The sequence below is a fragment of the Chenopodium album genome, chromosome 8 (genome assembly GCF_948465745.1).
Source record: "Chenopodium album chromosome 8, dcCheAlbu1.1, whole genome shotgun sequence".
Taxonomy (NCBI): Eukaryota; Viridiplantae; Streptophyta; class Magnoliopsida; order Caryophyllales; family Amaranthaceae; genus Chenopodium; species Chenopodium album.
Genome location: NC_137841.1, coordinates 3562251 through 3588792, shown reverse-complemented (window position 1 = coordinate 3588792; position 26542 = coordinate 3562251). Strand labels below are relative to the sequence as shown.

The following is a 26542-nucleotide window of genomic DNA, read 5'->3' as shown; positions in this document are numbered from 1 at the left end:
GAAGTTAGTACCTAGCTAATGCAAATCTCAATTACGCACGATCTGAAATTCGTTGGGCTACGGATCTATTAGCTGCATAATCTAATGGGAGTAAATTTTAATTACTTCTTAAATAATGGCAATTAACAAGAGGGTGTTAATTAAGTAACGAAGCAACTGTATTAACTACGGCACATCTTTTTGTACATTCTTGAAATTGTTGTTAGGATCTTACCACATGTATTCTCTTAATTGAACGAACATTATTGCAAGTATGACAATATTTGTTGATCCTTAGCATTAATTTAATTATGAGATTTAATCAAGTTTATAATAATAAACCATATTTTAATTTCTTTGTTTTTATTGAATTAATCAACTTGTAATTACCGACACTTGATACTCGGAGATTGACTACCGATGGTAGTTGACTATATGTGATTTATGGACTTTATGGTAAATGACAAAATAAAATATGTTGCACATTTTGTGCTCTTACGGAACCTTTAAGTTTCGTCCTTTCCACTTTGTAGATTTGATTAATTTGAAAAACAATTGTATGTACGTATAATCCCTGATTTTTAGATCTTATGTTGTTCATTTATTGGTTTTTGAATAACTTGAGTGTATCTTACTAGAATACTAGGGGTGCGATCAATCTTGTTATTTGATTTTCATGTAATTAAACTTAGGGCTTATTCTGATTTCCTAAAATGAGTTGAATTGATCTAAATTGATTGGAGCTGAACTGAACTGAACTGAGTTGAACTGACTTTGTTTATGAAAGAAGGAAATCAGGAACTGAACTGAAGTGAACTGAACTAATTGGAGTTAAACTGAACCGAAATTAAGCAGAAAAGAACATGCCATTTAGTTTAATTGATTGAAATTAATTATACATCATCGGTTCTTAATTCTAATGGAGCTTATAAGATGTTTATTTGTACTTACTATCGAGTACATTTCAGAAAAATCAAATCAAATCAAATCATTTTTTTTTAAATATACGTTTACCATACTCGTATCTTAAAACATTCATACAAATTTCATATTGGAAAAGTGATGTGAAAAAAAAAATAAAATAAAATAAAAAATTAACATATGCTTCAGATTTGATATTATGTTACTTTCTCCTCATTTCATGAACTTCTTATTGGAATCATAACGAATTTGAAAATTCAGACCAAATAAACTAGCTAGACTAGATGTTCCTTTTATTGTATGTATTTGCTTAGCTTATAACTGTTTCCGAAAACAGAATACTCCTCGGTGTTAGGGTAATGAAATCAAGATGTCCTAGAACTATGTCCGATGAATAATGTCCGAATTTTCCTCCGCTATGTCTTGCTATCCGAGAGCTAGGCCTGCAAAAGAGAGAGAAGGTATACTGCCCCGGGGGTGTGACCCGGGAAAGCCCCTCCAATGCTTATGTCAGCGAATGTACTTTCTAGAGAGAGAAAGTAAAGAGAGAAAGAGTACTTTAGAGAGAGAAAGTAGAGAGAGAAGATTAGAGAATTAGGAAAAAATTACCATCATTAATTAATGATTGGAGAGCTATTTATAGATGTACATTCAGGTGGCAGAAGTTGTACTTGTTTGGACAGATCAGGGGTAAATTCGTACTTTACTCTGATTAATGACGGGCTGGATTATGGAGGGGTACTTTCGTAATTCCAGGTCAATGGGCTTAGGACAATGGACTTGGCCCAAACAATAACTGTTGCCAAATTATATAAAATTATGTATTATAAAAACACATGTTAGTAAATTATAAGATGTTTTAAAATTTCTTAATGTATATTTTCAAATTATTATTTGTCATAATTTATTACTGTACTAACTAGTTACTACAAATAATTAAATATGTTAATGATCAAAATTGTGCATTAACAAGTCTATTGATCAACTAATAGGGCATGTTCACATTTACTAAATTAAGCTGAACTGAACTGATTGGAGCTGAACTGAACTGAATATTTTATGAGAGAGGGACATTAGGAGCTGAACTAAACTGAAATGATTAGAGCTGAACTGAACTGAATATTTTACGAGAGAGGGAAATTAGGAGCTAAACTGAACTGAACTAAACTGATCAGAGCTAAACTGAACTGAAATTAAGTAAATGTGAACAGGCCCTGTATGCAACCTGTAACAGATTTATGAGAAGCCAAAAACTACAATACTTTGAAAAATAAAAGGTAAACTCTTGAATTTGATTAAGACTTTGGATTTTCAAAAAGGCTTATATATAAATCCAATTCTACCCTTTTCTTAATATATTTTTTTTTAGTTTGTAGGATATATTGAATTCTCTATATATCATGTGATTTTATTGTAAAATGAATTTAGTATACTTCATAGTACTACCTTCGATATTTTTTGGTTGCAACTTTGGGGTATTATTTAAGAGATATAAAATATTCCAAAGTTGCAACTAAAAAAAAATCGGAGGTAGTATTAGATTTCTTATGCATGCATATCTCTGCACTTATAATTAATAAAAGCCTAATGCATGATCAAAGAAAGATCTTATTAATTAATTGCCACAATTAGCACATAAAGAGAGAGTAGATGTTGTTCTTTCTTGCATTTTCTTCTACGATTAATCCTTAAGATTAAAAAGGACATGCTTCTGTTGCAACACATGTGGTTATAATTACGAATGCATGAAAAATTATACTATCGAGAATATTAGAATATGTAATGAATTTCCAACACCAGCATGTACGAAATGTACCTTCATTAGTTCAATATACTACATTGTCTACATAAGTCCTTTCCTACTTCTAATTTCTAATTTCTAATTTCTAATTTCTAAACACACAATAAATGAAGTGTAGAATATTATTACACCAATGAACCACGTATTTAATTAATCACTAGGTAGTAGTATGTGCTATAAAATAAATTCGGATATCTTTAACATGACACGACACGACATAATACAACACGATAACAGACTCAAAACTAACACAATACCAAAAAATTATTGTGCAAAACACAAAGTTGATACAACAAAAAATCTACATATATGTCACTTGCATGGATCGGATCATCATAGACTCATAATATGTGTTTTACGTAGCTTTGATAAATTTTCTAAGATAATAAATGTATACAACTTGTACAAGACAAATTAGAACAAAATGCCACATAGCACATTGCCACATTTGCCAATTCTATTTATGAAATAATCATATTACATACTCCGTTTTACCTCGTAACTTTTTAAGTGAACTATACTGTTATGCACATAGATTGTTACGCAATAAGACTCATATCAAAAGAGTAACTATTACGAGTACTTTTTTGTTTTTTTGTTTTTTTTTTGTTTTTTTTTTTTTTTGGAAACCATGTTACGAGTACCTTTTTAAGTGAATTAATTAAAAACTTTTCCTATAAGTATGGTGTATAAAAAAACCATGAGCGCATAAAATTTTAAGTTATACTCTATTTTTTAAAGTACAAAACTCGACATTCCTACATCTAACCAACTAAATTAGTTGATATTCACTCGTACCAGTTGAGAATGTGAAACTCCAAACTCCGTATGAACACAATAAAAGTTAAAGAAGAGGCAATTTACGGCATGGGAGCAATGCAAGGCGTTAATTAAGCACATAATTACATGGCTTACGAGACCAGAATTCGACATTTGACTGTTTATAAGCTAGACAAGTGGACATATGATTTATATTAATATTTTAAATTTGTATGCTGAAAAAAGGTAGTTCACGGATTAGTCGGTCCAAGAAATATTTTAGAAGATGCTCTCCTTTTGACTCTAGGTCGGACATACCTTTTTAACGTAGACCTATTCTTTTTTATTATTTATTTTTATTTTATTTTACCTCTCTTTTCTCTTCATTTAACAACCACTAACTACTTTTCCCTACAAAAAAAATAAAAATAAAAATAAAAAAAATTACTAAATTAAATTTCAATTAACTACTTTATTTATTTTTATAACAAAATCTACTAGGCTACCACTAACTATTGTACTACAACTACTACGCTCTACGCTATGTATCATTTTGAATTTTTGTTTAACATTTCATTTTATTTACTACTTTGTATAAATGAGCAAAGTAATCTCTATAATATTATGCGAGTAATTTTTATAACACTAATCGAGTATCTCATATAATAACACTAACCGAGCAATTCTATTATACCGACAAAGTAACACTTAAATACTGACCAAGTAACCCCTATTACACTAACGAAGTAACCCTACCCTATAATAAATGTCTACACAGTGTGGTCAGCCACATATAATAAAGTATGTTGGTTTAATTATCTACATATATAGACTTACCATGTGAATATAGTTTGGGATAAATCAAAGTCATGCGGCTCATCCGCTCATGCCATAATTAAATTTAAAGTTATGTGTATGCAAAGCTTTGAGTCATAATGTTGTCTAATTTAGTCTATAAAAGGAATGATGATATGAGCTAAAGACTTGGTTTTGAGTCACATATGTTGGCTCTAATATTTTCTTGCTCACAACGTGATATCCACTAGTTAAATCTTTTTATCGCATTTTAATTTTTTAACGATAATTTGTTTATATAGTGTAGTAAAGCTTAATTTGTGCTGTCAAAAAAAAAAAAAAACAAAAAAAAAAACTTGAATTTATAACCTTTGCGGCTAAAAATCAGAGTAGAAAATTTGAAATCTATTTCATTACATAATGTCATTATTTCGCAAATTATAATCAGAAGCTTTTGTATACACCCGATTTTCAGTAATTTACTGTACATCGGATACACTTTTGTCAAATTTAGTGTCACTTTTGTCAAATTTAGTCACTTTTGTCAAATTTATCAATGAAGCATAAATAACTCTTATGTATGTCAGAGTAACTTTTATGCGTTTTATTATAACTTTTGAGCATTTTATTATCACTTTATAACGGATGTTCAGTAATTTACTGAACATCCGTTTTATTAAAAAGTTTGTGTTAAAAATAATACGAAGTAGTAGATAAATATTTATACGTCATAAAAAAGATGTAAAAAGAAAACAAATCTATTACTGACTCAATATATACACTGACTCACCGAGATATTATCGTCTAATTCAACACTTTCCCTAGACGTTTGTATACATGAAGTTCTTAGCACAACCCATATAAAGATAGGAAAGTTAAACAAACCTATTACGACTCAATTCATCGAGATATTATCTTCTAATTCAACACTTTCCCTAGACGTTTGTATATATGGAGTTCTTAACACAACCTCGGATTACTTTTTGAGCTACAGACAACATGTTTAATGTTTTGCGATCTGAATCATTAATTTATACTTAAAAGTCGAAAAAAATAAAAAAAATTACTATTTTTTCTAGGCTTATTATATGTCTAGCATTGAATTTGACCCATATTTTATGGTAACTCCAAAGATTTTAATTTAGCGTGACATATTTAAAGATGTCACAGAGTTTGAGCACCGATAGATGATGGGGTTTAATGGTTATCAGCTTATCGTCGTTGCACAAGTTGAATACTTTAGTATATGGACTGCCTCACCGTCACTTTATTAACCTCTAATTTTTCGCCTGCAATTTTATGCGCAAACTTAGGAATAAGGTGACGAATTTGAAATATATACGGCCATATTGCCCATATACCTTCCCATTTTGCTGCACGAATTGGTACCAAAACTACGTGCCAATTAACAATTTCATTTGTCCAATTGCATTGGTTGGTGCTTCCTTATGAAAACCGTAACGGATAAGTGATATTTAGTACGTTGTAGAAATAATAGGGTTGACAATTCCTAACCCGACCCGATAATCCAACCCGAATCTGACCCACTAGTCCGAATTGCCACTATTTTTTATAGTATCTAAACATAACTCGAAATCGAGCCCGAACAAGACCTACTAACCCGAATTGCCACCCTTAAAAAATATGTTGCTTTAGTTTTATGTACTTTATAGGATTTTTATTGACAATTAATATTGTAACATGTACTTTTTAGTTATCACATAAACTCATTAATTCAAATTTAAATTAGGGGGAAAAAAGTTCAAACCGAAATCAAAGCATATCATGAGATTCATGTTAGAACACTTTTTTGATTCTTTAATATAGCTTTTTACTTTTTTGATCTTCTTGTTAATGCTTTTAACATCAATATCTTAGAACTTTATTAATACGGGACTCAATCTTAAGCAATCCTTGTCCCTTGAACATTAATTAGTGTCACATCATTAGGTCATCATACTTCAACAACAACAATAATAACAATAACAATTATAATAATAATAAATCTAAAAAACAGGCAAAGTCATACAACTTTAAAAAAAATTAGTGAAAAACCGAGATACAATCTGAGTCTCCACTCCTCTAAATATAGCAAATCCTACCTTATTAAATATATGAGTAGCAATGCGGGCCTAATCAAATTACCAATTGAATTATCCATAATTAAGTTTTTTAAAAATTTAGATTATTTAACAAATAACACAAATAAATAAATAAAAGGAAAAAGAAAAAAAAAAACAATAGAGACAGTTTACAAATTACAAAGTGCATGTGCAAGTAGGACCCTGGACCAGAAAACTGACGTTAAGCAGTTTGGCCTGGTAAGTCTACTTGGGAGTTGGGACAACTTCCATGTGCAAGATTCAACCTTGCTAAAACAAATCCCTTTACTTAACTAAACTATATCATAAATTAATCAACATTACTATACAACTATATCACATGAATTTTTTTATATTTTTCAAGTTGGCTTACTCTTCAATTTAGGTATTTAATTTACCACTTTATTATTTTTCCTCAATTTAAGTTGGTGCTATTTTTTTAATAAATTAATTCATTAATTAATGTTGATTTTGTCATTTTGTAATAGGTTAGTTAATCACTACCCCACATAACCTATAGCCTTGAGGTTTCTATATAAGTAAAACCTTTTACCATTCCCTTACCACAAAGCAAAGCAAATAGCTTTATAGTCATTTTTCTTTCAAACTCTCCCTTCTCCTTTTCCCTCTCCCTCCCAAAATTAAAACTCTTGTTCTCTAACAATATATGGCTTCTCCTACCATGTTGGCCTCAACCCTCTTCGTCTTGGTCATTAATCTTTGTCTTCGCGGTGTATACGGTGACGCTGGTTGGACGAATGCCCATGCTACATTTTACGGTGGAGGTGACGCCTCTGGCACAATGGGTAAGTTCACATAATTATATATTGCCTAAACGTTAGACCTTTAACATTTTGTTACATAGTCCTATACTCAACGACGTAACACTCATAAGTCATAACCGTTGTTTGTTATTCAGAATTAATTGTCACATTGTCATTAATCGACTTTTTTTGTTATGCACACCTATCAAGAAGTTATTAGTCACTCTATTGGTAACCTACTAGACTGACAAATATATTAGCGTTACTGTAAAACAAGTAATGGTACATTGATATTTTAAAACCAATATCAGAATTACCGTAAAACAAGTAATGATGCATTGATATTGTAAAACCAATACAATATGACATGCATTAGTTAAGTAGATAATAAAGTACTTATAAATAAATAAATGTTGACTTTAATTAATTTCGGACAGAGGGAGTACATACGCAGTTTATGCTTATAGTTATATCTAATTAATTATCGTAACGAATATGCAGGGGGAGCATGTGGGTATGGAAACTTGTACAGCCAAGGGTACGGGACTAGCACGGCGGCACTAAGTACCGCGTTATTTAACAGTGGAATGAGTTGTGGAGCTTGCTACGAACTTAAATGCAATGACGACCCAAAATGGTGCATAGCAGGGAGCATTATTGTCACAGCTACCAATTTCTGCCCACCAAACTATGCATTATCTAATGATAATGGTGGATGGTGCAACCCCCCTCTACAACATTTTGATTTGGCTGAGCCTTCTTACTTGAAAATTGCTCAATATCGTGCTGGAATTGTCCCCGTTTCTTTTAGAAGGTACAATCTTTATTTATTTATTTTCTTATGTACTCGCTATTCTCTCTAATGTTATTGTTCGTCCTATTTAGAATCTTTTCATGAGATAAATTTAATTTAAGTGAGAAAAACAAAAAGGATTGGAGAAAATGTTAAGTATTTATCTTTAATATATTCAATTGAAAGATGTTAAACTGTTAAATGCTTTTTTTGAAAAGGAAGCTACACGCCTACACTCATATGGTTAAGCTTAGTTGAATTTTGGATGCAAGTAGGTACTAGAGAGTGTAGGGACATTCTTGTAAAAATAAAACAAAAAATTGGAAAAGAAAAGTAATGAAAATGACACTTAGGCCCTTTTTTCTTCATTGGATTTTAAATGTATTTCTATACTCACGACCTGTTCTCTTCAGCCTAATTTCAATTCATTTCAGTTTATTTCCTAATTTCATTATCTTATAAACAATTCAGCTCAGCTCAATAAATTAGAACAAACCCTAAGTTGTTAACAAATGACTTAAACCAAATTCATTAAGTAAACATTAATTACTTGTAAATACGGAGTATTATTTACCGACAAAATAAATTTTAACTCCGTATTGATTAAAACTATTTTTTTAATGACAAGTCTCTTAGATAGGGTCAAATTTGGTATTTAAATAATTTCATAAAGGGTTAATTAAAGCATTTAAGTCAATTGTTCTTGGGTTACATAATTATAGTAGTCTAATATTGTATGCTATGAATTTTCAGAGTACCCTGTGTAAGAAAGGGAGGAATAAGGTTCACAATCAATGGACACTCCTACTTCAACTTGGTCCTAATCACTAATGTTGCCGGTGCCGGTGACGTCCACTCGGTGTCGATCAAGGGTTCGAAAACCGGGTGGCAAGCGATGTCAAGGAATTGGGGACAAAATTGGCAAAGCAATGCTAACCTCAATGGGCAAAGCCTTTCATTCCAAGTTACTTCTAGTGATGGAAGGACTATTACTAGTAACAACATTGTTCCTGGCAATTGGCAATTTGGTCAAACTTTTGAAGGAGGACAATTCTAATTACAAAAAAGAAAAAACCAAAAAAAATTCTAAGGAAATGAAATATTTTCCTAAGAAAATTTTCTTCAAGAAATTAGGAAGAGAATTTTAGAATTAAAAGGAGGTTTTTTTTTTTCCCCTTTAAGTAGATTGTGGCCAATATTTTGCTGTGGTGCCTATATTAGCACCCGCTAAAGGTCATTTTCTTTATAAATAGTGATACATAGGCTCTTGTGTTTTTTTAATTTTGGGAGTCTTTACCAGGAATGATGTTTTTGTTGCCTGATTTTAATGGGCAAAAGCATCGGTTCTTTTTTACTCGCAACATCTTGATTTTAGCAGGCATTGTAATTCTGTTTTACATCCTGTAGTATGAATTTTTATCAAGGTAATACGAAAATCTTTCAGTTCAGCTGGCTTCTTTTTATCTCTTTATTTTCTGTGTTTTGTGATGAATGCTAATATAATTTGTAATTTTCGTTCAAAGCATGTGATAATAAAAGGTTTTAGAAAAAAAAAAAAAGTATTGATGATACACTTGAGCAATTTGAATAAATCAAAATGCATGGAATAACTTATCACTTTTTTTTTTGAACAAAAAAAAATAATTTATCACATAAAAATAGTAAAATGATCTAAAATCAAACCAAATAATTCATAAAAAAAACAGACGGGAAAAGGCATCATAAAATTTGCTTAGGATGCCATATAAAAACCACCCCAAACCGTAACTGAAAGGGAAGATCAAGTAAAGAATAAAAGTGGGGGCGAAAATCAAGCATTGTAAGGAAAACCGACTGGACAATAGCGGCAACATGCGCGAATACTTTTCTAGTATCTTGAATTTTTGAAATAATATAATTTAAAACATAAAGTTTGACTGAAACCCCTGCAAACGATAAAACATCTGGTTAAGTCTTGGCGCATAGCGCCTATTGATTTCAGCGTATATAGGATGATAATTTTGCAATTAAAAAGTTCTGTTCTGATAACTTATACTTTAGTGGTATATTATACATGCATAATGGTACATTATAATGTACCATTAGAGAGTCAACTTTTTCCAGAAGTTGAAAATTATATGATGGTAAAAAGTACCACTACACTCGTAATAGTCCACTAAACATACTATTCAGACAAATTATACTTTAGTGGTACATTATACATGTATAATGGTACATTATAATGTACCACTAGAGAGCCAACTTTTTCTAGAAGCAAAAATTGAATCAGCAGAAATTACTTCCTTACCCTCCTATTTACATAACTCACCCATAGGTGCTATGCGCCCAGACTCACTCAAAACATCTTGCAATAAAACTAACTCATAAGAGTTGGCTCAAGTGGTAAGCAGCTTGATGTTTTCTAAAGCAAGATTTCAATTTCAAGCTTCATCAAATGCAGAAAACTCATGTTGCGAAACTCACCCACCAATCCACCATAAACCATTAACTCGGGTCGGGTTCGGATATAGTCGGAGCTAAGCTCCAGTGAACAGGATGGAACAAACTCAAAAACAATCTTACAACAAAACTTGTGCAATTTGCATACATCCTGCAACAATAATATAATGTGATTGTAAAAACATAGCTAAATATCTTTAAAGGGCTTGTCCTAACCCACAAAAAAAAAAATTTAAAGAGTCTGAAGTGCCTAAAATCTGTCCTAAATTGGGTTGGGTTGGACCATCTTGATCACATCTGAGATGAAAATAGAGGTCAACTCAATGAACTTTCAACTTCATGTAAAGTAAAGTATGTTATGTACCAAATCCTTCAATCCTAAAATAAATTTCTAATTAATCCTAATTATTAGTGATATCTTTTTTGTGTTATTTGTACAACTCACTTAAGGGTTGCCTAACTAAATTATTTTAGTCTAATATGATGATATGGCTTGATAGAACAAGAATGATTATTAAGTAATAGTACTATAAGGTAGAGACAACAAATAAAACCTAATTGAATTGATCTTCAAAAATCTTTTGTATCATTGTATAAAACCAATTGGTAATAAAAAGTGGAGAAATCCACCATATCTATTTGTTCATCAGTTAGTTGTTCATTTTCCTTATTCTTCTTTACTAATGTCAAAAATCTCCAGTTACATACTCCCTCAGTCCTTTTTTGTTCTATTGACTTATATTTTGTGCGGTTTTCACATGCATGCATCATGTTTCACCAATTACATCTTTAATTACGTACTAAGGTAAATTACTAGTTTTAATTTGGTACTTCTAGAGCAGCCGTGTGCTGAGATTGCCTTGCTTACTTAGCCTTCCTTCCTTAAGCTACCGAAGATCAGAAGGTCTTGGAAGCCTAAATAGCTAAGGAGGTCAGTTGCGCAGGATCATATGAAAATTTGATATATGGAGATTAGACATTGAAACAACTCTAACAATTAGGTCTCACATGATAGTTTTAGGCCCTGTTTGGTAATTAGCGGAAGCTGATTGATAGAAGCTTATTACATTAGCTGGTTTGACTAGCTGGTTGTATTAGCTTGTTTGACTAGCTGATTGTATTAATCTGTGTTGTATAAAGTTGTTTGGTAAAATTAGCGGATTAGATATAGATGTTTTGTTAGTTGAACATATTAAATGACAATGTTAGACATTGACATTTTTTTTAAGGCATTGACATTGTAAATAAGAGTAACTTTTTAGGATAAGAGTGTCATTTTGCAACCATATCTCAATCAGCTAATATGAAAAAGCTCTATTTTTTAGCTTTTTACAAATTAGCTTATTTGCCCCAATCAGCTCTTTATATAAGCTCTTTTACCAAACAACCAATGTAGATGATATTTGTAGTCAAACCTCTAACTTGGTCAAATAAGCTCATTTTTTGTCAAAACTCTGGCCCTGTTTGGGAGAAAGCTGAAAGCTGAAACTGATTGCGTTAGCTAATTTTGACTAGCTGATTTTATTAACTGATTTGACTAACTTATTGTATTAACTGGTTATATAAAAGTATTTGGTAAATAGCTGATAACTTAAAGGTGATTGAGTATGTGAAATGACCAATAAGCTAATTGTGGGGTAGGTAGTTTAGATAGGATTTTAAATTAAATGAGGTTATATAAGTGTCATTTCACAATAATTAATGAATAAGCTAATTGAAAAAGCTCCTAAAATGAGCTTTTTCAAAATGAGCTTATTTAGTGGAATAAACTCTTTCAATAAGCTTTCTACCAAACACTTATATTAGCTTGTTTGACTAGTCAATCAGCTAAAGTTAGTCAAATAAGCTAATATACCCCCAATAAGCTTACTACCAAACAAGACCTCTAATTACCAAACATGGCCTTAGCTAGCATTGTGCAGTGCATAAGCAGAATCGATCACAGTTTTTTTTTTTTTTTTTTTTTTTGACCCAATGAATAGTAAGTGACTGAAACAAAAACTAAAGGAAGTAGTACAAGCTATTAGCTATGACACCAATAATAATAATAATAATAATTTTTTTTTTTTTATTATTATTATTATTATTATTATTATTATTATTATTATTATTATTATTATTAAAACCTACTGTATCAATCAAATTACAAGAAATTAGTGGGGAGCCGAGATACAATCTGGGCCCCACCCTTCTAGATATAGCGAAATTATTATTATTATTATTATTATTATTATTATTATTATTATTATAAAAATTTGTAAGAATAATAAAATAACCAATTAAACACAAAACATCATACATTGATCATCAACAATGATTTAGAAGTGCATGTGGAGATGGGGCCAATTTACTTAAGCAATTGATCGTCCTACCATGTGCATTCATTAAGTACTTAAATACGTGATATTGGCCTACCTAAATCAAATATTATGTCATTGTATTTAATTTAATTAGTCATATTGAGGCATTGCAAGCTAAGATAGTCATTATCTTTTATAGACAACTTTGTTCATACATAACCCTACCTTATGCCTATATAAACCACACCTTACTCTATAATGTACTACCAATCATCACTTAATTCATCCCCTACTTTGTTTCTAATCCCTAGATAGTCTACAATTAACGCTAATCTTGTCATTAACGACGACATAATGACAATTTCGTCAACATTATTACGTGCTTCACTTTCCTTCATTTTGATTAATCTATTATCTCTTTATGGCGTTTTCGCAGACTTAGGTCATGCTACTTTTTATGGCGGAGAGGACGCATCCGGCACAATGGGTAAGCCTAATATTATCTATTTTGAATGCTACATTTTTCCTAATTAATACTTCAATTCGTACGTACTAATTAAGCTAGTGGTTTCCAATTCAATTAATTAGTCCATTTTCCATCGTTAGTTTTTATTGGTCATTACTCTACATCCACTACAATACCAAAAAAAGGTTATATATATTAAAGTAAAAGCAAAAAACTTAAAGAAAGAAATATAATTAGGGCTCTTTACGTACAAATTAATTCCGTTTTGCAATTTATCATGATTTAAGTTATTAGTTAGTTGAAAGTTAACTTATTAATTATTGTCTTCAATTTTTATATTTTAATAGTTTTTGAATTTCTATTAATTCAATATGCCTAAGGAACAGTATGTTTTGTATACAATTGCAAAATAGATACAGTACACGTCGTATGTTTTAAAGATTAACGTATCATTTTTTTTTTACTAGTTCGTTATTTTAATTTATTCATTATATTGGAAAATGTAGGGGGAGCTTGTGGATATGGAAACTTGTACAGCCAAGGGTACGGGACTAGCACGGCTGCCCTAAGTACCGCGCTATTTAACAGTGGATTGAGTTGTGGCTCATGCTACGAACTTACATGTAACGGAGACCCTAAATGGTGTCTCCCAGGGAGCATTATTGTGACTGCTACCAATTTTTGCCCTCCAAATTATGCCTTGTCTAATGACAATGGTGGATGGTGCAATCCCCCTCTTCAACACTTTGATTTGGCTGAACCTTCTTTCTTGAAAATTGCCCAATATCGCGCTGGAATTGTCCCCGTTTCTTTCCGAAGGTAATTTTATGACCAACTATTACACAAGTAAATTATTATACATAGTAATTAAATACTTCGTATATATTATCTATAGAGGTTTAAAAAATAAAAAAAAATAAAAAAAATAAAAGTTTTTATACATACATAGACCAATAGTGCATGATTACAAATTATAGTTTCACGTACTACATGTTGGCTAATCTTGACAATTTTGCTAATTATTGTAATTCTTCATTAAAATGTCTTGTTAAGAACACGTTCATATGAAATTGTCTTATTTCATTTGACAAAGAAAATCTGAGAAATACGAAGTAAAATGAAATAATTGAAGTGAAAAAGACAACAACATAATACAAGAGTACGTTTTTGAAAAGTCGCACGTGAACACTTCATTTTCGGCCCTACGCTCTTAATCAAAGTTGGTTGTAATTACAACAAGTGTTCGGTAAGACGGTTATTAGCTTAATTATTAGAAGATGCTTGTACGAAACCTTTTGTGAGTTTCGGGTGTACACTAATTTTATTGTATAATATCACGTATTATGATATGGTTTAAATATCAATTTAATTGTTAACGTGTTTTGACTAATCTATGTACATTAACATTTTTACCGTAACTTTACAAATTACAGTCATCTTACATCAATTAATGTATAACCGCCTAAATTAAGAGTTTGTGACACTGTTAAAAGTATACGATATCCAAATTCGTGTTGCTTACCCTGTAACTTAACACTTTGACAGGGTACCTTGCGTGAGAACAGGAGGAATAAGATTCACAGTCAATGGACACTCCTACTTCAACTTGGTCCTAATCACCAATGTAGCCGGAGCCGGTGACGTGCACGCGGTTTCAATCAAGGGTTCAAAGACCGGGTGGCAACCCATGTCTAGGAATTGGGGTCAAAATTGGCAAAGCAATGGTGATCTCGACGGCCAAAGCCTCTCTTTCCAAGTTACAGCTAGTGACGGGAGAACAATCACTAGCTACGATGTTGCTCCTGCTAATTGGCAATTTGGCACGTCTTATGAGGGTGGTCAATTCTAAAAAAATAGAATCAAATTAATTAACAATATGATATTAAGAAATCGATGATAATTAAAAGGAAAACTCGAGTTAATTTTATACATGTCCAAATAAATTGCCAGACTTGTCATATAAGTATTCTATGTTAAAATACGAATGTGACAATTAATCAGGAACAGAGACAATAATTGCCGTGGTGTATATAGCCACCCGCGAAAATTCTTGTGACTTTATCGCTAGTATTCAACAATTGATAGAGGTTTAGGCAAGGTGTTCTTTTTCTTTTTCTTTTTTTTTTTCAAAAAGCTTATTTTGTGTGAAAGAAACTGAATTAATTGGCATTAACAGCCAAGATTTTCAATCAGTTTCAATGTATACATCATAATAAAAGCCTTGTAAGTTGTAACTATGATTATCATGAATGAACTTGATTGAGCTTGATATTTTTGGAGTTCAAATCAAATAACCAACAATATCTTTCATTTTTATTTTCTTTAGTTGGATTTATAAGGAGCCACTTGGTACAATATGATCATGGAGTTTGGTTACTTATATTGTAGGGTCTTTTCAAAGTTTTCCAAAACTTATAACAATTAATTGACATTTTGTATTATTTTCCTGGTCTAGGCCTAAGGGGCAATATAAATCAATAATGCAAATGATAAATAGAGATAACGAGATTTGAATCCATTTTTCTATTTTACACACATGTTCTTAATGTTCAGCTAGCACTAGGTCAAAATTTCATTGATAGAAATTATGCGGAGTATTATTGTTAATCTAATTTTGTCACACGACATTGTTAATCCAACATAAGTTTTTAATTTGTTCCTATTCTTAGTTCAAAAAATAATTTCATATGTGTAAAAAATTTTCCTTTTTATTTCCTTTGATTTTTCACTTTTCTCGGTATTTTTACGCTTTTTTTTTAAAAAAAAAAAGCATATTTGGATTAAAAAAAATAAATATAAAGTAAATGTTAAAATGAATAAAATTAAACCTTATAACATTTGTTTGTTTGAAAAAATTTATAAACTCTAAAATTGAGCTCATTTTCCTAATGTTATTTAAAAATGAGTTATAAAAACATAGATTATGTATATTTAACAAACATGCGTTTGGCTTTGGAAACATATGGAAAGTATAATTACCGTTTGGTTTAAGGGAATTAAGATTAGCTGACTAAAAACTGGGAATTTTATTTTTATTTATTTTATTTTATTTTATTGAGAATAATGAAGAGTGAAGAATGTGATATAGAGATTGAGAATTAGTTGTTAGAAATTTATAAAAATATGTCACTATTTTTTCAATTATTTTCAATTGTTTTCAATAACATTCGAATGTATAGACAAGTAATAAATGTTCCATAACAATTTTATTTTTAGAAATACTCTTGGTAACATTTTTTTCTCATTTATTTTCATAATAAAAATATTGTCATTTTACTTTTCTAATTCCCACTTTTAAATACTACCAATTATGGATTATTTTAATCCAAATATAGAGACATTTTATTCCAATTCCATTCCCCTTAACTAATAGTCTCATTCCCCCGTCCCCTAATAAACATAGGGTTTTGTTAAAAATAGATTTAAAACTTCCCTTCGATCTCATCCCATATTCTTGCTTACCAAACTAAATACACCTTAGTATCATTTAAGTTTATTTAAATAATCTTAAAACTTATTGCATTTATAATATAGGAATAAATTACTTAAATTGTTTTTACATTTCCATCAAATTAAAATTGATGTAAAATTAGTTTATAGTTGCATTTTCATGACAAATTGATATTTTAACAATAAAATTAGGTTTTTTTTATAAGTTAATATAATTTCTTGCTTACTTACCAATAAAAACAATAAAATTAGTTTGAAATTTGAAAACAAACAATTAATTGTTTGTGATTGTTTTCAATGTTCATGTTTGATAAGAGGAATATCCAATTTTTAAGTTGATTAAAAAACAAAAACAAAAACAAAAAAAAGTAAATCAGTCACCTTTACAGAAAAAAAAAATTGAAATGTCAAAATTTCATCACATCAAAACATAGTACTAGTTGATGTTTTTTTTTCTTTTCTTTTTTTTTTTTTTTTTTTTAATTTTCGAATCTCAGTTTTCACCTTCTAATCCACTAATCCCCAATTTCACGCATCAAACGCCCCGTAAATCATATCATATCATATCATATCATGTAAAGCTAAACTTTTAGGCAGATTACGTGGCAACAACACTTGGCGTTTTAACTTTTCGACAAATGTCACGTCACGTTAGATATATTTAAATAGATTTCATCAGATAAAAAAGTTAATTTAGACTTTTGTTTGAATAGAATTTTAGGATAAAATTGTTAGTTGAGAGTTTTATTTTGGATACAATACCAACATTTCGATGTACAAATTGAATTATAATTGTCTTTAAAAAAATATTAGATTATAACTCTAAAAAATACCAATATTTTTATTAGTCATTTACATGCCTACTACATAGTTAAATTATCACAAAAGTTCATCAATTTCTAACTAATTTTGTATTAGAGATATATTTTGAAATTTGACATATAGATAAAAAAATTATCACAAAATTTAATAAACAACTTGTACATTGCACGGGGCACAAAATTGTAACTAGGAAATTTTGTGAAAAACTACCTATTATAATTCAGAATTTGCGAGAAACTACCTATTAAAAAAAATGTTGTAATTGACTACCTAATTTTATAAAAATGTTGTAATTTACTACCTTTACGCTGGATTATGAATGAGTTTGACCAAAATTCTCCAGCGTTGACTTGGTCACGTGACTTGGTGAAAGAAAAGGGTCATTAAGTGTCATGTGATGGTCACGTGACCAAGTCAACACCGGAGAATTTTGGTCAAACTCCTTCATAATCCGGCGTAAGGTAGTAAATTACAACATTTTTCGAAAATTAGGTAGTCAATTACACCATTTTTTTTAATTGGTAGTTTCTCGCAAATTCTGGACTATAATAGGTAGTTTTTCACAAAATTTCCTTGTAACTAATATATAAAGTTAAACTTTTGGCCAGGCCACGAAACAGCGACACTTGGCGCTCCAACTTTACGCCAAGTGTCGCGCCACGTTGGACAGATTTAGATAGAATTCATAAGATAAAAAAAAGTTAGTTTAGATTTGGATAGAATTTTAGGATAAAATTGTTAGTTTAGAGTTTTATTTTTGACAAAATATAAATATTTCAGAGGTACAAATTGAATTAATTTTATTCAAACAAATTATTAGATTATAATTTAAAAAAGGAAAAATTGTTCCCATTAATTTGAACTTTGCCTCGTCCGCCGAAAATAATCCCAACTTTCGTTTATTATCTATTGCACCCAACTTTGGGGGGTATTAATTTCTATTGCACCCAAATGACCTGCAACCGGTAAATCAGGTAAACATTTCTAATTTTTTTTTTTGCACACGTGTCAACATGTAATTGATTGAAAAAAATAGGAAAAAAAAAATTAAAAACATAATTAAAAAAAGAAACCCCAACAACCACCCTTAGCTTCTCCACCACCCACCAGCACCACCATCACCAACACCGCCATCACCAGCACCACCATCACCGGCGCCGACCCCCTCTCCCGCGTATCGTCCCCTCCCTCTCCCGCAACCACCCTCCCCACCCTCTCCCGCAACCACTCTCCCGCAAAACCACCTAAAACCCATCCCCCACCCTCGAAAACCCTAATCGGACCTCCCTAGCCATCGCTAGGGGTTTAGTCAGGGTTTTTCGAGGGTGGGGGATGGGTTTCCGAGGGTGGGCGGTGGAAATTAATTTTCGGGGTGGGTGATTTTCTGGGGTTTTCGTGGGTGGGGGAAGGGAAGGGGTGGGTTTCGAGGGAGGGGGAGGGGTTTCCGGGGGTGGGCGGTGGTTTCCGACACCAGGGGAGGGTTTTTTCGGGGGTGGGGGTATTTTCCGGCGGGGTGGGGGTGGGGGTGTGGTGGCAGCCGCTGGGTATGGGTGGGTTTGTGGGGTTTTTATTTTTATTTTTTTTTTGTTTTTTTGTTTTTTTTTTAAAAAAAATAAAAAAATTAAGCCAATCATACGCTGACACGTGGCTAGGTAACCTGCTACATCAGGTTAGATGACCTGTTGGGTGCAACGAAAATTAATACCCCCTAAAGTTGGGTGCAATAGATAATAAACGAAAGTTGGGATTATTTTCGGCGGACGAGGCAAAGTTCAGATTAATGGGAGCAATTTTTCCTTTAAAAAAATTATCATAAAAATTTATTTTTTATATCATAATACATAATTTTTTTTGAGTTAAGAAGTACTTTAAAGCGTAAAACATCCATTTATAATATATACTATTCGGTTAAAATAATATACTTCACAATCCAATAGAATTTTATTACTATGTAGACCTATCAATTAGGTTCGAGTCATGAGTCATCTCGGATTGGGTCACTTCAGGTTACGGGTCAAGAAATGTTCAACCCTTGCCCAAAATTTTGGGTTCGGGTCAACCGAATAGGTTTTGAACATTTATTATATTTAATTTATTTTTTGCTAATTTTTATTTTTTTAATATTTAAATTAAATCGAACATTTTCACCAACATTATTATTAATCATTATTACATGTATGCCTATTAGATATATAAAAACACATCAATTCCTAACTAATTTTATATCATTGATATATTTTAAAATTTGACATATAAATTAAAAATTTATCTTAAAATTCAATAAATAACCCGGGCATCGTACGGGGCACAAAACTAGTGGTTATTATAAGTAGGGGTGCTAAACCTTCGAGCCAAGCCCGAATAGTGGCAGGCTCGGCTCGAGCTCGTTTGTCATAAAGGAGGCTCGGCTCGAGCTCGAAGCTCGACGAGCTTTGAAAACTTGGGCTCGGCTCGAGCTCGAGACTCCAAACCCAAGTTCGGCTCGGCTCGAAGCTCGGCTCGATTTGAGTTGATGACATAGGGTGTGTACCACTAGACATGTCTGACAACATCAATATTCAAATGAGCAAATTGAATCTAATTCAATAAATTAATAAAAAAAAAAAATACAGCCTCTACTAAAAAAAATACGACTGAAAACTTACAAATTGAAAGCAGCCAAACTCAAGTAACAAGCACAAGCTTATAATTATATAATCAAAATCAATAGCAATTTACAGTCACATAATAAGATACTCTTGAATTGAATTTTTTATAATGAGATTCATACTTAGATAAACAAACTAACCTCCAATTCCAGCCATAGTTGAGTAGACGACGGTGAATAGATGACGGAGAACACTAATTCGCGGTGGAGCATGAACAGCAGTAGATGTGGACTCGTGGATTGTGGAAATCTGGTTGTTTAGAGTTGAGAGTGTTTTGAGGGTAGAGTGTTTTGAGGGGGATGACGGCCGTGAGGTATTGGAGGTTGGAGTTGTGGTTAGGGTTCTAAAAAGTCATGAGAATATATATTTTTTATTTTTTTATTTCTTATTTTTTTTAAATATCAAACTTTTTTTTAATATATATATTTTAATCGAACTGTTCACAAGCTTTTCGAGCCGAGCTTTGACTTGCTCAGCTCAGCTCGTTAAGGTTCCGAGCTGAACTCGAACTCGAACTCGAGTCGAGCCTCATCAAACCGATCTTTGACCGAGCTTTGACCGAACCGAGCTCGAACAGTTCACGAATAGCTCAGTCTCATTATCACCCCTAATTATAAGTATGTTTTAAACATCAGAAGTTTATCAAAACTCATTATGTAATTAAAGGTTTTGAACATGGATGGTTTTAATAATGATTTATTCATTGGTTACTTGATTTCACAAATATGATATAATTGTTTAGTTCAACTTATTTTACTTATTTGATCTAATATGCTCTGTCTGATTTGCTGTAATTCTCTAATTTAACCTACCTTAGTTGTACCATAATCTATAAAGGAAAAAAAAATATCAAGTTTAGGTTTTGTGTAAACTCTTATATGGACTTGGTTCATATTAATTTATTATAGACCACTAATATTATATATATTATTATTATTGTTTTATTAATACAAAAAAAAAAAAAAAGTCACTACATTATAATAAAAGTTATTACGTTAAAATAAAAGTCACTGTGGCGTTATAAGGGCTATAAGTCTATAAGGGTCTGTTCTGATTTGTTGAATTGAACTTAATAGAGCTGAAATAAATTATTTATGAGAGAAGGAAATAAGGAATTGAACTGAAATTAACCTGAAGAGAACAGAACCTAAGAGGTTAATTTTATTTTTTTAATGATATTTTTTTATATACTGGTCAATATTAATAACAAAGATCATTATGTTAAATTTAGGGTCACTATTCAACATAACATCGTACTTTAGGTTCTCAACAATATTAAAGGTCCATGCACACAAATTTTTAATAAAGGTTACTATGTTGAAATTAAGATTACTAGATTAAAATCTGGATCACTAGGTTCAATATAACAACAGTTGCATGCATATGTACCTCGAGTCGGAGCAGGTCCACGCAAGAGTTTTTGTAGTTTTTGTTAGATTTGTAATGTGTACTTTATTAATTTTCATAAATTGTTTTAGTACAAAGTTAAAGGTATATAGCGATAAAAACCACACTATAATGATAAAAGTGTGTCAAAACTTATTTTTTCTGATTTGATTAGAACTTACTTTTTGTGAAATAAGTAAAAATAAGACTAATTAAACATAATCTAGTGTAGAAATTTTTTGAGAGAAAATGAAGAAAATAACATTGAAAAGTTTACTTTTTTTAATTAAAAACTTATTTTTATTAGCTTTTAAATTTACATTTTTTCATCAAAATGAAATTTTTTCTTAACTAACATAGTTGTTTGATTGGTTCAAAGTTTCATTTTAATGACAAATTATGTTTTAGACAATGAAATCAGTTGACAAAAACTAATGATCCCTAATTTATAACGGTTTGTTCACATTTACTGAACTGAGCTGAAATAAACTGAACTGAACTGAATAGAGCTAAAATGAATATTTAAATAAGAGAAGGAAATTGAGAGCTGAATTGAACTGAACTGAATTGAACTAATTGGAGCTGAACTGAAATAAGCTGAAATGAACAGGCCCTAAATCATTCTAAAATAAATTGAAAAGTGTTAGAGATATGATATCATCCATATCAGAAATATCGGAGAATATGTGTGATACATTTTTCGTATTGATCTTATTAGGAATAATATATTTAGATTTATTTAAATTAAAGATATTAAAAAAGTCTTGCTTGCAACTTCTTAATTTAGTAATAAGCTTACTGCCCGTAAAAAATTAAAGAAGTAATAAGCTCACTGAGCACAAATGCTGAAATGCACAATAACTTGGGTAAGTAGTAACCACTAACCACTCTTTCAATCCTTACACCTTTTAAGTATATCTTTGCTTGTGTCATTTTCCTTATGTTTGCTCTTTTGTTTTTTTATTAGTAACTTCTTTTCTCAAAAAAAAAAAAAAAAAAAAAAAATTAAGTTCTTACTTCTTAGGCACAGCCGCACATGGATGATGCTTTCTAATACCCTTCACATTTTCAAACAGTTAACAAAGGACTAAAGGAAAAAAAAAAAAAAAAAGTGTTAATTGCCTTTTTTGAAAGCTTATCTTAAGATTCTTAATTAAGATTTCCAACTTTTTTGTAGGTAGATTTACATACAACTAATACAAGCACCATGCCTTCCTTTATATCACTACTCGTATATATAAGGGCCAAGGCTCGAGGTATCAAAACTTGACCGAAACGATCAAACACGAATAATAACCGATTCAGACTTCAAATCATATAGACATAATAATTTAACATAACTCAAAATTGAAATAGACCCAATTCAACCTAAATTTCATCGACCCCGACCCGAAAACTCTAATTGACACCTCTTCATAAGTAGCCATGAGGTTCACAAGGCCCTGTTCTTATGAGCTAAAATGAGGTGAACTAAACATAAGTGAACTAAATTGTCTATGAGAGAAGAAAATTTGGAAAGGAAATAAAATTAAGCTGAAGAAAACAGACCCTAACTATGTGTGAAATTCTAGTTCGGACATACAATAGACAGAAGCATGTTGCTTCCTTCTATCCATTACACCGTTACACAGTTACAGTGTACATGCATTAAAGGTCGAGATAGAGTTATAAATGGTGATTAACTGATTTTGGCGGTCATGATAGTAAATACCTCATAAGACCATAAGTTACTCCATACTGTAAATGAAATAAAGTTGAAAAAAAGTCAAAATTGCAACAAATTACTCAGTGTTAAATAATTGCAAAATCTGAAATCATCATTCTCATAATAATTGATTGACTAAATCAGATCACTACAGAGTACAAAACACTCGAGCAATCACTCTAGTCTTTACATACAGAATAATATGATATTATCCAAAAGCTTTATAATAATATAGCTATTTGGAAAATTCATATTTTCATAAAAATATCTAATTAACTAATTACTCACTTAAAAATAAAAATAAAAATTACCAAAAACAAAATAAAAGGCTTTAGCGGGTGCCAAACATTAGGCACCACAGCAACTCCAAGCCACATATATGGCCAACCACCTTTCCCTATCAATTTCTCTCTCCTCTTTCCAAATATAATTACAATTTTTAATTTTACACTCTTCAAAATATTTAATATTTTATAGGAAAATTAGGCAATAAAATGTTTTAATTTAATTTAATTTAATTAAAACTGACCACCCTCAAAAGTTTGTCCAAATTGCCAATTAGCAGGAACAACATTGTTACTTGTAACAGTTCTTCCATCACTAGCTGTAACTTGGAATGATAGGCTTTGCCCATTCAATAATGAATTGCTTTGCCAATTTTGGCCCCAATTCCTTGACATGGGTTGCCACCCGGTCCTTGAACCCTTGATCGACACGGAGTGCACGTCGCCCGCACCACCAACGTTTGTGATTAGGACTAAGTTGAAGTAGGAGTGTCCGTTGATTGTGAACCTTATTCCTCCTTTTCTAACACAGGGTACCCTGCCAATTTATCAAACATGTAACGTATTAGCGTACTACTCGACTACTTGTACAATTATAGGTACCAAAAGAAAAACGTTACGAGTACAACATAAAAAGTCTATTTGCCTAACTAGTTAAGCACTTAGGCAGCTAAAAACGTCCAAAAAAACATATTATTAATAAAAACCACTTTAAAGGTTAACAGTACTCTGTTACTCTTTTAGTTAGTGTTAACTTTTTGCTCGGTTGAAAACCAGTACGTGTCAATTTTTAACGATGTAAAAGGTATCTCGTTTAGTAGGTGGAAATAAATGAACACGATATTAAAATAATATACCTTCGGAAGGAAACAGGGACGATTCCAGCACGGTATTGGGCAATCCTTAAGAAAGAAGGCTCGGCCAAATCAAAGTGTTGAAGAGGAGGGTTACACCATCCACCATTGTTGTTAGGCAAAGAAGGGTTTGGAGGGCAGAAATTGGTAGCAGTCACAATAATGCTACCAGGGCGACACCATCTCGGGTCGTCATTGCATCGGAGTTCATAGCATGATCCACAGCTCAATCCATTGTTAAACAACGCGGTACTTAGTGCCGCGGTGCTAGTCCCGTACCCTTGGCTGTACAAGTTTCCATACCCACACGCTCCCCCTGCATTTTCATCGTATTACAATTAGACATATATCACCACGGGACACCATTATGTGTCGAAAAGTACTCCCTCTGTTCTAAAATAATTATTATTCTAATTAAAAAATAATAATAATAATAATAATAATGTGCGACAATGTGACAATTAATCATGATTAATTAGCTAACATATTAGCGAAATGCTAAATATGTAACGTTTAAAACACGTAAATGTACGTGTCTAATATTGTAATCCGTAGTTGTGAACTTACCCATAGTGCCAGAAGCGTCACCTCCACCGTAAAAGGTAGCATGAGCATTCGTCCAACCACCGTAACCGGCATAAGCGCCTAGTACGCAAACATTGATCAAAATGAGTACCAAAGAAATTGAAAATGTAGTATTAATTGCCATTTTTTTGTTGAGGAAAAAAAGTGGAGGAAAATAAGGATTGGAGTATTTGGGTAAGTGTTGCAAATGAATGTTGATGTTTGAGTTGGGAGAAGTGTTACTTTATATAGGCCAAGCAAAGGAAGCAATTGCAAATGTGGTAACGACTAAAGAGAGTTGTAAAGGAATTGACCACTCAGAAAATGACAAAGGTTTTTAGCCTGCAACTGTTTCAACTTGAACAACTGCCGAGAAATTAATTTTATTCATTAAAAATGATATAAAATTTATATCAATGCTATATTTGATGTATGTTCTTTCCTTTTTATTTTATTGTTTAATTTTTCTAGGCAGTCTTTTTACAAGGAAGGGTCTAGTATGTTTTAAGAGTGTATATAGGGGCAACAAGGCTAAAAAAAGAGGTAAGGCTCGGTTTTTTCAAAGAGTGTTCATATACACTTGTTAAGTTAACTAAGGGTTTGTTTTCATATGATTATTTTCAGTTCAATTCAGTTCAGCTTTAATAAGTTCAGTTCAGCTCTAATAAGTTCAGTTCAGTTCAGCCAATGAGAACAGACCCTAATACTGCGTATTTTATATTTAGAGAGTTAATGTAATAAAAAAAAATATTTCCATAGTTACACATTTTAAATGTTAAGAAATTATATAAACTCCTCTTTTTGATTCCATCACTACTCTATTAGTTTTACTTATTGGCAATTTCTTTAATTCTTTGCCATCGAAAATACTTCATTTTTATCCAAATAAGTGATGTTTCGCACTCGTTAGAAAGAGCAGTAGTTATTTGAATCAAACACTCTATTATCATAGATTTTTCAATTTTAATCAAGTATAATTCACATTTAATTTGATATATAAATGACCCGATTACTACCTCTTCTTGATATCCTTATTAATCGATGCCTATGAATGTGACTATGAGAATTGAGAATCAACTAAATGACTAATTTAGCTTGCATATGATTTGAGTAATAGAGAAATTGAACTACCAACTGTTTAAGCCATGGACCCCCATCGGCACATGGCAATTCCCAACCGTCTTGATTTTCTTTTTCAATATCATCAATTATATACATAAATTTCCTTTTATTTATTACGTGGCTCTTTTATCTTCTTTTAATTTTAATTTCTTTTTCATAACAATAATAATAATAAATATTGTTAATTTACTACGAGGACTACGTAACAAAATTAGTTCATTGTACCTAATACTAGTAGAGTCTATTAGACATATCACACCTACCAAATTTTGCAATTGAATATTTGAGAAGTATATTCATTTCTAACAAGCAACAATTTGTGCCTGAATTAGTGTTTCCAATTTCCCTATCAACAATTACTTCTTTATTTTATGGTAGGTAGCAATTGTTAATGTACATGATACTGTAAGAAAATTTAATAAACGTAGTACTTACAAATTAATTTTTTGACATAATTTCCTTAAATTGTGTCCTCTTATAATCTGATTTCATCCTCACTCCTCTAGTAACTTTATTCAATACAGTTTCATTTTAATGATTTTTTTTTTTTTAAAAAAGAAAGAAAATAAAAAAGAATCTTTATTATGG

The 26542-nt window shown here is 31.2% G+C and overlaps 3 protein-coding genes across 3 annotated transcripts; 2 read left to right on the top strand and 1 right to left on the bottom strand.

Annotated features, from left to right (window-relative positions):
* Positions 1 to 6918: 6918 nt before the first annotated feature.
* On the top strand, positions 6919 to 9362 carry LOC145641605 (expansin-A8-like). The gene is made up of 3 exons (XM_081692457.1): positions 6919 to 7163; positions 7623 to 7935; positions 8668 to 9362. The coding sequence occupies exons 1-3, from the start codon at positions 7025 to 7027 to the stop codon at positions 8969 to 8971; spliced, it is 756 nt and encodes a 251-aa protein (XP_081548583.1). The 5' UTR covers positions 6919 to 7024; the 3' UTR covers positions 8972 to 9362.
* Positions 9363 to 12901: 3539 nt separating this feature from the next.
* Positions 12902 to 15390, top strand: LOC145641604 (expansin-A8-like). Its single transcript, XM_081692455.1, has 3 exons — positions 12902 to 13140; positions 13626 to 13938; positions 14665 to 15390. Exons 1-3 carry the CDS (start codon positions 13008 to 13010, stop codon positions 14966 to 14968), a joined length of 750 nt encoding a protein of 249 aa, XP_081548581.1. The 5' UTR covers positions 12902 to 13007; the 3' UTR covers positions 14969 to 15390.
* A 7831-nt stretch (positions 15391 to 23221) lies between these two features.
* LOC145641603 (expansin-A4-like) lies at positions 23222 to 25067 on the bottom strand. The gene is made up of 3 exons (XM_081692454.1): positions 24836 to 25067; positions 24272 to 24584; positions 23222 to 23952 (listed from the first exon to the last, which is right to left on the bottom strand). The coding sequence occupies exons 1-3, from the start codon at positions 24975 to 24977 to the stop codon at positions 23649 to 23651; spliced, it is 759 nt and encodes a 252-aa protein (XP_081548580.1). The 5' UTR covers positions 24978 to 25067; the 3' UTR covers positions 23222 to 23648.
* Positions 25068 to 26542: the final 1475 nt, after the last annotated feature.

What these genes read in the sequence shown, in the direction of transcription:
- LOC145641603 (XM_081692454.1), bottom strand. Translation starts at nt 24,977, where the DNA reads ATGGCAATTAATACTACATTTTCAATTTCTTTGGTACTCATTTTGATC. An exon ending in TGACGCTTCTGGCACTATGG is followed by an intron (nt 24,585 to 24,835) that starts GTAAGTTCACAA and finishes ATGAAAATGCAG; the next exon opens with GGGGAGCGTGTGGGTATGGA. An exon ending in GTCCCTGTTTCCTTCCGAAG is followed by an intron (nt 23,953 to 24,271) that starts GTATATTATTTT and finishes ATAAATTGGCAG; the next exon opens with GGTACCCTGTGTTAGAAAAG.
- LOC145641605 (XM_081692457.1), top strand. Translation starts at nt 7,025, where the DNA reads ATGGCTTCTCCTACCATGTTGGCCTCAACCCTCTTCGTCTTGGTCATT. An exon ending in TGACGCCTCTGGCACAATGG is followed by an intron (nt 7,164 to 7,622) that starts GTAAGTTCACAT and finishes ACGAATATGCAG; the next exon opens with GGGGAGCATGTGGGTATGGA. An exon ending in GTCCCCGTTTCTTTTAGAAG is followed by an intron (nt 7,936 to 8,667) that starts GTACAATCTTTA and finishes ATGAATTTTCAG; the next exon opens with AGTACCCTGTGTAAGAAAGG.
- LOC145641604 (XM_081692455.1), top strand. Translation starts at nt 13,008, where the DNA reads ATGACAATTTCGTCAACATTATTACGTGCTTCACTTTCCTTCATTTTG. An exon ending in GGACGCATCCGGCACAATGG is followed by an intron (nt 13,141 to 13,625) that starts GTAAGCCTAATA and finishes TGGAAAATGTAG; the next exon opens with GGGGAGCTTGTGGATATGGA. An exon ending in GTCCCCGTTTCTTTCCGAAG is followed by an intron (nt 13,939 to 14,664) that starts GTAATTTTATGA and finishes ACACTTTGACAG; the next exon opens with GGTACCTTGCGTGAGAACAG.